Source organism: Protomyctophum parallelum (genome assembly GCF_964188405.1).
Source record: "Protomyctophum parallelum genome assembly, chromosome: 5".
NCBI classification, from domain to species: domain Eukaryota; kingdom Metazoa; phylum Chordata; class Actinopteri; order Myctophiformes; family Myctophidae; genus Protomyctophum; species Protomyctophum parallelum.
This window is the reverse complement of record NC_139702.1, coordinates 45,042,116-45,054,639: the sequence shown is the minus strand read 5'-3', so window position 1 is coordinate 45,054,639 and position 12,524 is coordinate 45,042,116. Positions and strand designations below refer to the sequence as shown.

At 42.3% G+C, this 12,524-nt stretch overlaps 1 protein-coding gene across 1 annotated transcript in view; it reads right to left on the bottom strand.

Moving 5' to 3' along the window:
- Positions 1–221: 221 nt before the first annotated feature.
- The window catches only part of tacr3a (tachykinin receptor 3a), a gene marked incomplete at both ends in the record, with an annotated part of 47,520 nt that continues 35,217 nt past the window's right edge, over positions 222–12,524 (bottom strand). The window contains 2 exons of the mRNA XM_083764504.1: positions 222–513; positions 5,678–5,874. Of these exons, the coding sequence (XP_083620630.1) occupies positions 222–513; positions 5,678–5,874 (489 nt within the window). The remainder of the gene's footprint in view (positions 514–5,677; positions 5,875–12,524) is intronic.

Below are 12,524 nucleotides of genomic sequence, written 5' to 3'. Positions count from 1 at the left end.
GCCCTGGCTGATAGTACAGTAAGTGTTAATTTATAGCTGTCGCGGGATTCAATTATAATGATTTTGTCAAATGGGCACGTGTGTACAGCACATACGTACCATAGTGTTTGTATGCACTCTCCATGCTTTACGGTGCATGTCAATAAAATTCTGTATACAGTACATGCATGCCTGTGGGGGGGGGGGAACTCCCTTCGCCTGAGGGGTTTTCAGTGTTTACGCTATCCGCTCTGTGTTTTAACACTGCCACCATTGCAGTCGCTGATCTGCTCCGAATGGCGAAACGGCATGTAGCTTTTCTTCCGAGCGGATCCTGGCTTTGTGCCGCCGCCGCCGCCGTCACCCTCAGCTGGGTCGTAGGCCACCACCACGCTGCTCTCCATTCGGGACAGCGTGTACATGCTGCTCTGGCGCGCCGGATGCAGCCGCGTGGTGCGCAGTTCTAGCTCGTCGCAGTTGGACACCTTGATGAAGGGACACCAGCGGAACACTCGCTTGAAGCCTGCCCGGAACCTGGCAGGGTCAACGTGACATGAGGGAGGGAGGGAGAGGAGAGGACAGTTAGTCAGTATAGATAGACGGAGGAGGGGAACAGAAAACAAAAAGATGGAGAGGTTTGAACGTTGTGGAAGGAAGGGAATATTACACGAGAGGGGGTGGTTTAATGTCATTAATGCACGCCTGCAATGCTGCATTAATGATGTTAAACCACACCCTCGAGTGTAATATTGCTGAAAAAAACATTTTTTGAATGACAGATGTAGTCACTACGACCACAAATGTCCCAAAAAACTAGCTAGCCTAGCCACCGAGTTTGCTCTGGGAGAACAGAGCAGCTGAATTCTTTGTTTTGATTAGGTGTGGAGTGGTGCTCGTTTGAACCACGGCTAGAAGGCTGTTTCAACCAATCAGATGGCTTCCTCGAAACGACCTGTTGTATAATGATGTATAAATAGGCATGGTGATTCTGATTAAGAATTGTATTGTTTGTCGATCCTAGCCACTGGTATTATATTCTTTTTTTCATCAGCTTGCAGAACTGATCAGTAAAGGGACGCTGCAGTAGCCTAGTTGTCACTTTCACTTAGTTGTCCTCATTGGCTAGCCTTGGTAACATGGCATCTAAACAACTATGCAGCATATGGGATCTTAGCCTATAGGACATGGATTCCGGGGGGTCTAGTAGTGTATTATGGTGTGCGCGATATGAAATGTGAGCTTACCATAGTCACAGTAATCCTTCATCATATTCCATCATATTCAAGAGCTTTTGGAGAGAAATGAGACAGACTCCATGCAGTCACTTTCAGTAGAGCACTGCAGAGGGGATGTGTGTCTGTGACTGTCTCCAGCTGAGGGCCGGAATGATGACTCAGAATAAATCTTTTTTATGTGGCACGAAGGCCAACTGTTAAGACACAATACTTCAGGAAGTCGAGGATAAGCCGGTAGAGAGGTGCAGAACAATGAATAATTAACTGTGAACCACACAATAAAACATTACAAAAGATTAGCAAATTATTCATTTTTCTGCACCAGCTGTACCACCTTATACCCTCGACTTATTGTGCATGTCTAAACAGTTGGCTTTAGTGCCACAAAATATCTATTCTAAGGCGCGATTCATACTCCTATTTTAGAGCCGAATAAAAGTCGGTTCGCCTCTGTAGAGTGTTATGGCTGGCTCTGGGGCCATAACGAAAAAGGGGAAACGACACCGGAGGAGAATCCAAAAATAAGTATTTTATTTCATACTTGATAAAATAGTAATTAAAGAACTGAAGGTTCCAACTGGAACTGGCAGGGAAACATGCTGCCCAAAACTTATAACCAAACAAACAAACAAACAAACAAACAAAAGAACAAGGGTGCTCTCCTGCGGCTGCCCCTGCAGCCTGTGGAGAAATGCAGATCTGTAGTGCTGTGAGAGCAGGTGTCTTAAATAGTGTTTGGAGAGGACACTGGCCAGGTGTCTCCCCTTCCACTCATCATCTCTGGCTCCGCCCTCCAATCCAGCACTGCAATGGACTTAAAGGCACAGCCACACACACACAGAACCCCATAGTAGACTAAAGGCCCAGGGGGCCGTCACAAGAGCCTACAATGTGACGTCATTTGAGGTTCGGGGGGCGGGTACCGTCCTAAAGTCGGCTCTTCAGTGCTACTGAACATTTCGGACGAGTATGATTCGCCCCTAAGTCCTTTGCTTGACATGAACCAATGTAGCTTTGTCCTGTATAGATGTGGTGGGTGTGTCAGTCTAATTGTCCTCATTGCAAAACGGCTTGTTCTTTGTCAACTCACCCCCCTACGCTGCTGTATAACACACATACTTTTGTCATGAGTTGACAGTACTATTCAAGGGGTTTCGCTTGCTGCAAGCTGATAATAACCGTGTGCGTGTCATTTCTTATTTAGTATACTGTGGTGGCTGTAGTATAGTCCTTCAAACTGATATGAGGAAGAATAATCAAATATGTCTGGTGTCTGGTCTGGGTTCAGAATGAGAGCACCTTACTTAAGACTAGAGATAAATGCTTCAGATGGACTTCTCACTGCACCGAACAAGCTCCCACTGTACATTCGTCAGGCAGCCTCTGTAGACATTTTTAAAGCTCAGCTCAAGACCCACCTCTACAACATTGCTTTTAAGTGATTTTTTATTCATGTCCTCACTGTATTGTATTACTGCTTGTTTTTTATTGTCGTTTTTTAATGTCGTTGCCCTGCTTTATCTGTTCTTATCTTTGTACCACTGCCTTCTCCTGATTTGACACTGCGCTATTGTCCTATTGTTTTAAACTGCATGCCTGTTTTAATGCTGTTTTGTTTTGCTTTTGTTTTTATAATTTTTTCTGCTCTGTAAAGCACTTTGAGCTACATTTATGTATGGGAAAGGTGCTATATAAATAAAGTTTATTATTATTATTATTATTACTGCACCGATAAAGAATCAATTATATTGAGATTTGTTCTACTGAGGAATGATGCCATGGATCATTTTCACCTGAACGGGTGAAAAGTCCCCTTATATGAACTCTAGAAATAAGAATAAAAGAACAACCATCCAGTATATATATGTTTTGGTTCTGAACAACGGAATACTGTACATGCCCATATAGCATATTATACAGTATGGACATTTCGGTCTGATGTACAACTGCATATCCGAAGGACTCAACAGTGGGCAGTGCACTCCCTCGAGTCCTTGCCAATGAGGCAAGACTCGAGGGAGCCCCATATGGGACCTCAGTCTCTAACTCGGTAACTCCGAAATGAGGTCCAACAACGTAGCAAATCGTATCCAAAAAGTAAACGTCCGATAATGAGCTAATTCTTTTTTTTTTTTATTCCTGGAAAAGAAAATCCAAGGGGGTGAAAGCTCGGTTTAAAATCGCTAAATGTTTAGTCAGTCCCTTCTATGTTTGTCAAGGAAGTTGTGTGCATTTGCGCCTCGCCGCCTCCCCTGGTCGAATGTCGACTGAACCAGTGTTGTTTTTGTCAGCAAATTTCAATTTTAGTTTAGTCATAGTCTTTGGACTGAAACTTAATTTAGTTTTAGTCACATGTTAGTCACCTGGAATGTATTAGTTTTAGTTGACAATATTTCATAAGATTTTAGTCGACTAAAATGTATTTTGCCTTGATGCCGTCGTTTTTACACTTTACACTTACAGATCTACAAGCTCACAACGCATCGTGAGCTTGTAGATCAGCTATGCATGCAACCAAGTGTAAAATGACTTCCTAATATTTTAGTCTAGTTTTTATTTGTCGACGAAATTGCCAGGTACATTTAGTCTTAGTTTTAGTCATCGTAGCTTCGTTTTCATCTAGTTTCCATTTAGTTTTCGCCAGTGAAAAAAGGTAGACGTCGAGCATTTTCCGTCTTGGTTTTAGTCGACAAAAACAACGCTGGACTGAACTGAAGTCAGTTGAAACATCTAATTCCACATATATTATATTATATACCTCACTTCCATGTTATGTTGTCACAACGCTGATTGAGGAAGTCCCATCTGGACGAAACACGTCCGCTAGGTCATTCATCAGAGGTAATAAAGCATGTGAAAAAGGACATTTATTGTGTGCTGGCGTTCCCTTGTTTCCGTCGGTCGTTCCAGTAGCCAATATATAATATAGGATGTGCTCAGGTGGTACATTTGGTAATCTGCATAATTCTTCCCAGTGGTGTAAAGTAACTAAGTACATTTACTCCATCATTTAATCCATCCTAGTACAGTCTAGTACCCCCCTCCCCTAGTCTGTTCTCCCACCAGGCCGGAATAGGGCTGGACTAGGGCTAGATTTGGGCATACTAGGCTGTACTGGACTAGACTCTACTGGGCTCTAATAGGCTGTGCTGGTCTGTACTAGGCTCTATTAGGCTGTACAAGGCAGTACTTTGGCCTGGAAATGTTCACGTAAAACTATTGGTCGTGCACACAAACCATTGCCTGTGTACACAAGTGGTGAATCATTTCAGACCAGATTTCGGCCATTTGAAAATCGCAGATCTACAAGCTCACAATGCATGCGCAATGTGACACATTGTGAGCTTGTAGATCTGCGATTTTCACACTTGAAAACTCGCAATGTCACATTCTGCATAGTGAGTACTTTCTACTTTTAGTACTTTTAGTACATTCTGATGCTAATACCTTTGTCCTTTTATACTCAAGTACATTTTTAATTTCAGACTTTTACTACAACGGAATAGTTCTACATTAGATTAATTGATGCTTGACTTTCATCCAAACACGCATTCTTCAATTATACTGTAACTCTTTGGTTCCTGAGCACTTGAGCAGTGGTTTTCAACCAGTTGAGGGGGTTCCAGGTGGTCTCCAGCTAAATGACGAAAGACTTGGTATCCAAATGGACCCTTATTAGAGTTAAATTATTGTTAAACAACTGCATTACTTCATTTACAAGAAGTCAACACAATTAGAGAATGTAGAAGAGTTGATCAACGTTTGCCAAAAGCATGGAATTGTAGACAGAATCTTATCCAACGACAAAAACATATATTCTTTAGTTTTGAGTCTGAGAGGCTACTGTAAATGTCATCAAATTGTGGTCTGTTGCTCAAATGATATGAAAAGGGTTGAAAACCACTTTATTGATAATAACACATGATGGGGTCTTGCGTAACCAGACAACTATTCAAAAATCTCAGAATGCTATATAGAGTGTGGAATTACACCTTCCGAAATCCGAGTAAGGAAGGTGCCATTTCCATTCACGAAAATATATATTTTTAAAATAGCTTTACATTTTATTTAATCTATTCTATTTAATAGTAACTTAGTGGTTCACAAACCTTTTTCATGTCAAGGACCCCCAAATTGACACTCATTAGCCTGCAGACCCCCATTAGAAAATATATGCCAATTAAGGTCATCCGTAAGAGAAGATTCTTTTTTATGGCTCTAGCAGTGATCTTCGACGATTTTCATTTCATGGACCCCCATGTTTGACCTGACTTAGGCGATACAGTCCCCCATTTCTATCTCCGGGACCCCAAGTTATTGTAAAATCAAAGTTAATTTAACTCTGAGAGTGTATACTCTCTGAGTTACGGACCCATAAGGGTCCATTTGGTTCCTAACTATCATTTAGCTGGGGGGACGCCCTTGGAACTCCCTCAAGGAGGGAGTCCTCGGACCTCACTCACCTGCTGTTGAGGCAGCAGTAGATGATAGGGTTGTACATGGTGGAGCTCATGGCCAGCCACATCATGGACAGGTACACCTGCTGGATGTACTTCCACTTGGTGAGCTGCTTGTTGAGGCCCGTCACCAGGAAGTAGATGTGGTACGGCAGCCAGCACAGAGCGAACGTCGCCACCACGATGATCATCATCTTCACCACCTGACAAGAGAGATGATGGGAGATAATAAACGAATCACTATCTCGACGCAATTGACCTATAGCTAAGCCCCTCCCCAAACTGCTATGGTCCAATCACAGCTAAGCATAACATGGGTTAGACAAACCTCTCGACCAATAGTTTTCCTATATGAAATGCCACACACATATTTGTCCAGTGCATACAGCAGGCCTTGTTGACGGATTTGGAAGAGATTTTGAAGGTCTGGTTCCAAAAATGAACCAGTATTTAATGTGCAAAATTCATGATATTTACATTGAAATGAATGAGCCCGGCTGGAAAGTGTCCAAGTGGGAGTGTCTAAGTGGTAGAGGGTGGGGCTTTGCTAAAGGTGAATTCCATTCTCTCAAAATAAACTTTGATCTAGACTTTGACTAGACTTGATATGAAAAGGGTTGAAAACCACTATATTCGACTATATTGTGTCCAAGATAAAGTCACCTCAGGAGCCTGTCAGTCAAATACATTGTTCAAATTAATTGAGAAACCTGTGAACATTCCCACGTCAGAAGATCACACATGGTGTTTCTTTCTTTCTGTCGACGTCATCTCGGCAATTGAACAATTTCCAATTGAGATGACTCAATGACTTACACCTTCAGTAAGATGGAGGGAACTAGCAGGGTTCAGGAGATGACTCATGAAAGTAAAGTGGGCATCACACTGTGATGGTGTGGAGCAGACTCCATGTTTCATCACAGCAGGAAGAAAGACTACATTTGCAGGCAATCAAAAAGTGTGATCCTATATGTTCATAAGATTCTCATTTTTTTTACTGTGACTGTAACAGACTGTGATAGGTATTTCAAGTGACCGATGATAATTATCACACTGGTCAAATTATTCAAGCTTGCAATGGTGGACATAGTAGTACACTGTACATTACTGTACATTTTTGGAGTACACTCGGTCTCGATCCTTTCATTTCATTATGCATTAAGTAGCATGTGATGGGTCAAACTAGGGGTTTTCAATGATTCTGAATCCATTCCAAGCATACGTTTTGTAAAAAAAAACACTCCTTGGGCTAAATCTGGCCATAGCCAGTTTTTTGCTGAATGAGTGTTTTTCGTGCAAAACTAATGCTTATTATGCTAATTATGAAAATTGCCCAAAATGCAGTTAGCATCCGGCAGTTTCTAAATGCTGGGGACCCATACTCAACATTTCTAACATAAAACTTTTGGGTACTCAAAATGTCCGGGTTCACAATGGGGTTCTATGGGTTGGCGAGTAGACTAACAGGAGCAGAGCGAGGAATGAGATGAATCCGGGGGTCCCGGGTGAAGAAAGACCCCAGCCAAAAGTCAGAAAAGATTATTCTGGCTACTTTAAAAGTGTAAGAAATCAACTTAGAATATTTTAAAACCTACAAAACAACACTAATATTATGAAAATCGGACATTAATTGTCTGGCATACTATAAAGGGATGGGGGTCGGGAACAGAAGAAATCCGAAGTACACCTCGTACCACACTAATGGGGGTCTGCAGCCAAATACAGATAATTCTGGGGGTCCTTGACATGAAAAAGGTTGAGCACCACTGATATAGAAACAAAAATTGCCCTCAGGTCTAAATGGTCTAGAAAAGACAAACTAAATCTGTGTATAGGCTGTCTAGACAAGACAAACATTCAGTCAGTAGTACAAGACAAGTCTGTCAAAATCATTCACATTCACAACGCTGAGAAGCATAAGCATCCAACTGTGTCGTTATGCTATCACTCTAGCATTCCAATTATCTCAGCATGTGTTGGAGGCATTTCTGTGGATGAAGAGGGGAAGAGAAGCGGATCGTCTCTAATTCAACCACAGGGCTCACATTAACCCATTTTGGGTGGGAACCCCTTTTGGTGTTTTTAAGCATTATGTTATACTTTAGCTATTGAAAAATTGCAGATCTACAAGCTCATATCGCGCTACGAGCTTGTAGGTACTGCTATTTTGACATTTTATTTGAATATATTTGAATATATATTATTTCACAGTGAACGTTTTTAACTCAAATCTTTGCTTCTGGAAGGTCCCTGGAACAACATATTTTCAGATGGGGGTTGGTGGCCAAATACAGATAATTCTGGGGGTCTTTGACATGAAAAAGGTTGAGAACCACTGTTTTCAGAAAACTATCAGGATTTAGAAGACATTTGAAGAATCAGGTCGAAATCGGTTAAAAGCATGTACTCTTCCTGTCTAATGAGCACTGATATAGGCTACAGTAATATCAATGTCTAAACCAGTCTAGTCTGTTGTCACGTGAACTTGGCAACCAGACAGTGGCCTTGTGGTTAGAGTGTTTGCCCTGAAACTGGGAGGTCGGTGGTTCGATCCCCCGGCCGGGTCATATACCAAAGACTGTACAAATAGGACCCAATGCCTCCCTGCTTGACACTCAGCATCAATGTGAAATATGTGGGTTGTTTAAAAATAAATAAATGCATATTATGATTCTAGCATTCTAGATACCATAGTCTGTCTGTATGTCTGGTTGTCTGTCTCTGTGTCAGTCTGAAAAGAACCTTCTCCAGGAAGAGGCCGGAGGAGACTAAAACATCAAAAGGAATTATTAAAAGTAACTGAAAACAGTAAATGGAAAAACACAGCCCCTCCCTATTAAGCCAACTCCACATTGCCCCGGTTGGTTGTCGGCAGGTAGCCTGGCCTTGGGTCCACCTACGCTTTCTATAGCCAAATTCCAATACCCAATATCTCGGCCACTCGCTCACTCACACTCGCTCACTCCAGCATGGCAAATGACGGTGAAATTGGTGACCTGCCAAATATGTGACCATCTTGTTCACACAACTATTACACGGAAGTCTTTAAATACATGGCCTAAATACAGTTAGGTTGAACTCTGCTAATGAACAAACTGCAACAATTGACATTAGGACACATTTACATTATGTGATTGTCTACACGGTTGTCACATATTTCAGCAGGTCACCAATTCCACCATAACACCACCTTGCTGGAGTGACTGAGTGCGAGTGAGCGAGTAGCCGAGATTCTGGGTATTGGAATTTGGCTTATGGCATAGGCAGCTCCCGGCAGGATCCGCCAGGGGAATCTAGACGCAGCTGCGCAACATGAGACTAATTAATTAGAGCGACAGAGAGAGTGAGAGGAGTGTGTGTGTGTACAGGTGTGTGTGTGCATCAATTTAATAAAGGTGCAGACGATCAGAAATCAGCAGAGAGTGATCGACGTTTGCACTACTCTATGCTGAATTATAGTGGACTCGGTCCCAGACTGTTTTTTCTCCCTGGAAATAAAAACGTCTGGGTTTCCGATGCTAGTCGGCAGGAGACTCCCGACGAGAAGCTCCCGTCGCTTGCCGTCCGTATCACCTTACCGATGCGTCGGAACCCGTCGATGAAGACCCGGACATGTCCGGTTGGTTGCCGATGGACTTCTAGTCTGCTCGTCATGTTTCAGGGCTGACTACTGGTGTAGTTGCGAACGCAGTGAGCCACTTACTATGACAGCAGGGGCTGAGTGTCTGTGTGTGTGTGTGTCACGCTGTGTGGTGTCACGCTGTTACACCACCGGCCCGCCACCAGAGGGCGCAGCTGTGGCACGCACGCACGCACGCACACACACACACACACACACACACACACACAGGGCGCAGCTGTAGCACACACACACACAACCACACACACACGAGCTGCGTTCGCTTCACGCGTTTGCGCGTCTTACTTGTGTAAACTAGATACCATATTCTCAATATCAACTCTAATAAATAAGTCCCATTTTGCTCCCGTTCCCGTTGCAGCCCTCTACTCCAAAGCAAGGCTAGTGAAAAATATATGCTATCTTTGTTTGTTTTTGGTGAGAAGCTCCGTGTTGCCAGATTCTGTGAGTGAAACAAGCGACCAGGTCTATGAAAACAAATCCAAAAGAAGCAACTAGTTTCACTACTTGAGACCTATTACATCAAGCCAAAATAAGCAAAAACACTTCAGAAATAAGCCCAAACTATAAAGTATCTATGATAATGAATATTAAGCTGTGTTACAGGAAAACTAGCCTAAAGTCGCTTATAATGAGCAGAACTGGCAACAGTGCAAACCAGCGCTGGTGGCTGCTTTCTTCAATTTGCATCGGGGAAAAAAATGTTTCGTCGGCAGACATTTTTTTGTGCTGATAAGAAAATGCCAGTCTGTTGCAATCTGACAGTTTTAAACAGTCTTTGACTAGTCTGGAGTGTGGAGTCTTCTTGGTGTGGAGTTATCTTTAGAAGGACAATATCAGTGAACAGAAAAAAGGACAGGTGTTTTCGATTAATCTATCATGGATACATTGGAGTTTGAAGTTACAATGGGTTTGTAACTATAGGTCAGCTATTTGAATACTGAATCAAGCAACTTAAAAACTGTCTGGGGTGATCACATAAGCCTGAGTAGACGATAAAATGACCAAAAGTTTTTTAGAAAGTGAAATATCCCTTTAAGGCATTCAGACAGGTACTAGCCTATAGACATTTAGACATTTTGGACTCGGGTGGGTAAAGAAAGGTTCCATAAAACAGAACAATTCATTGTCACCCATTAACCTTCAATACGTGTTGTGGTGACATCACCACTGGCACAACAAAGCAAGGGTCACTGTTTGCCAATTGTTAACATTTAAACAATTTCAATAGAATTTCTGCTTGGCCGTTTCAGAGCATGGGTGGAGAGAATGGAGAGGACATATATGTCAAAGGTTGTCGAGCTGCTTCCAAACTAGCTCAAATGTCATGTCGAGAATAACTCGCACTGTTTGTTTGCAGTGGAATCTTTCTGAATATCCATGCAGGGTGTTTTCTTGGCATATAAACACAATTTCTCATATCAGAATTTGTTTAATGTCTAGACATTTCATTCGGCACCTGAACAAAGATAGAATGACTACTCTTCCGGGGGAAAATGCAGTTGTCATCATAACGCTATAGGCATGGAACACAGATACAGGCTGTTGAAAACGCTTGTCTAGGCCAGAGAAACGGCCCCTCAATGTCATTTCTGAGATACAGGGCTTTGAATGCAGGGCTTAGAATGGAAGTGGATGCACGCGCATTTTCAAAATGGCCACGGCCACTGTCCTACTTGATGTTTTTGTGTTAGCGATCGGTGGCTAACGATCAGTGTTGTTCAAGTTTTTTTTTAAGTAAAGAGTTATATAGTTACTTATCTAAAAAAGTAACTAGTTACTTTACTAGTTATTAAATTATGAAAGTAACTATTTTCAAGTTACTTTACTTTACTTAAAAAAAAAATAACATGACATGCTACTGTGGCGATTTAAAATCGATCTTTGTCTGTTTTGGTGGTGTTGGTCCATGAGGCAGCCTCATGGACTGATTTAAGATGCTTAGATTTGCATTGCACTTCTTGGCTGTGGACAATGCTTTCTGTCCGCCACATCATTTGCATTTTCACCTCATGTTTTTGTCGTCCTTTACCCGCAAGTACTCAAAATAATGCTTGTATTTCCAACCCACAAAGCATCCGATCTCGGTGTTATCCGCATTTGCCATTGTAGTGTGTGGTAATAATGTTCGTTCAACCGCCGTTTTCTGCGTTACAAGGGTTTGTGTGTCTGTGTTTACCACAGCCACGAAGAGTAAGACCCACCATACTCTGTCAGACTGTCTCTGATTGTCTCACCCTGAAATGGCCCTACGTTAGCCAATCAATGACCTCTTCTGTGACGTGCTTTGTTCAAGTTAGAGTGAAAAGCCATGTGGGCTCAGAGGCTAGTATGAGAGCACAACCTGTCAACAGAGTGCAACACAGAGAGCGCTCTCTCAGCAGTCGGGGAGACGGGGAGACTTTTCACTTGGATCACATAAGTTGACATAATAACATAATAACGCCATAACGTGGGTAACGCACGCACAATAACTATAACGCCGTTATGGAATGGGGAAATGTAAAGCGTTAGGTTACAAGTTACAAGTTAAAAAGTAGTTTCGTTAGGTAACGTAACGTGATGTAAAGGCGTTAGTTTCAACACTGCTAACGATACAATCGGATCAAAACATGGATTAAAGAATGTAACCCTGGAACACGAGAGTCTCGTGTTTGGCGGGCTAGGTTACTAATTTAACCCTCCGTGTTCCTAGTTTCTGGCGTGCTCCGTGTTAGTCAAGGCCCGACAAAATAAATTTTAGTCAACTAAATCAACTGCAGATTTAGTCGACTAAAATCTTATGATATTTAGTATTTATGATATTAAACTAGACACTAAAACATTCCAGGTGACAAAAATGTCTACAAAACGAAATGAAAGCTATTCAAGAGACTATGACTAAAACTAAAATCAAAATGTGCCGCCAGAAACAACACTGGTGTGAGCTATACATGCCTGCAAAGAGTTCCATGGATAGAATGTTTGAATGGACTGAAGAGAGACTGAAGTGGAGTAGTATCAATCAGTGCTGGGAGAGAGAGGGCCTCTCTGCACGGCTACCATTAACAGGCCATCAGAGGGGAAGGGGGGGTTGGACATGGAGGCTGAAATGGTTTTTATCCATGTGAAAAGGAGGGATTGAAGGGTATACTGTACACAGTGTATCACTGGGAGAAGGATGCTGAAGATGGAAGTGCCTGGTATAATAGAGGAGAAGAAAGAGGAGCTTAA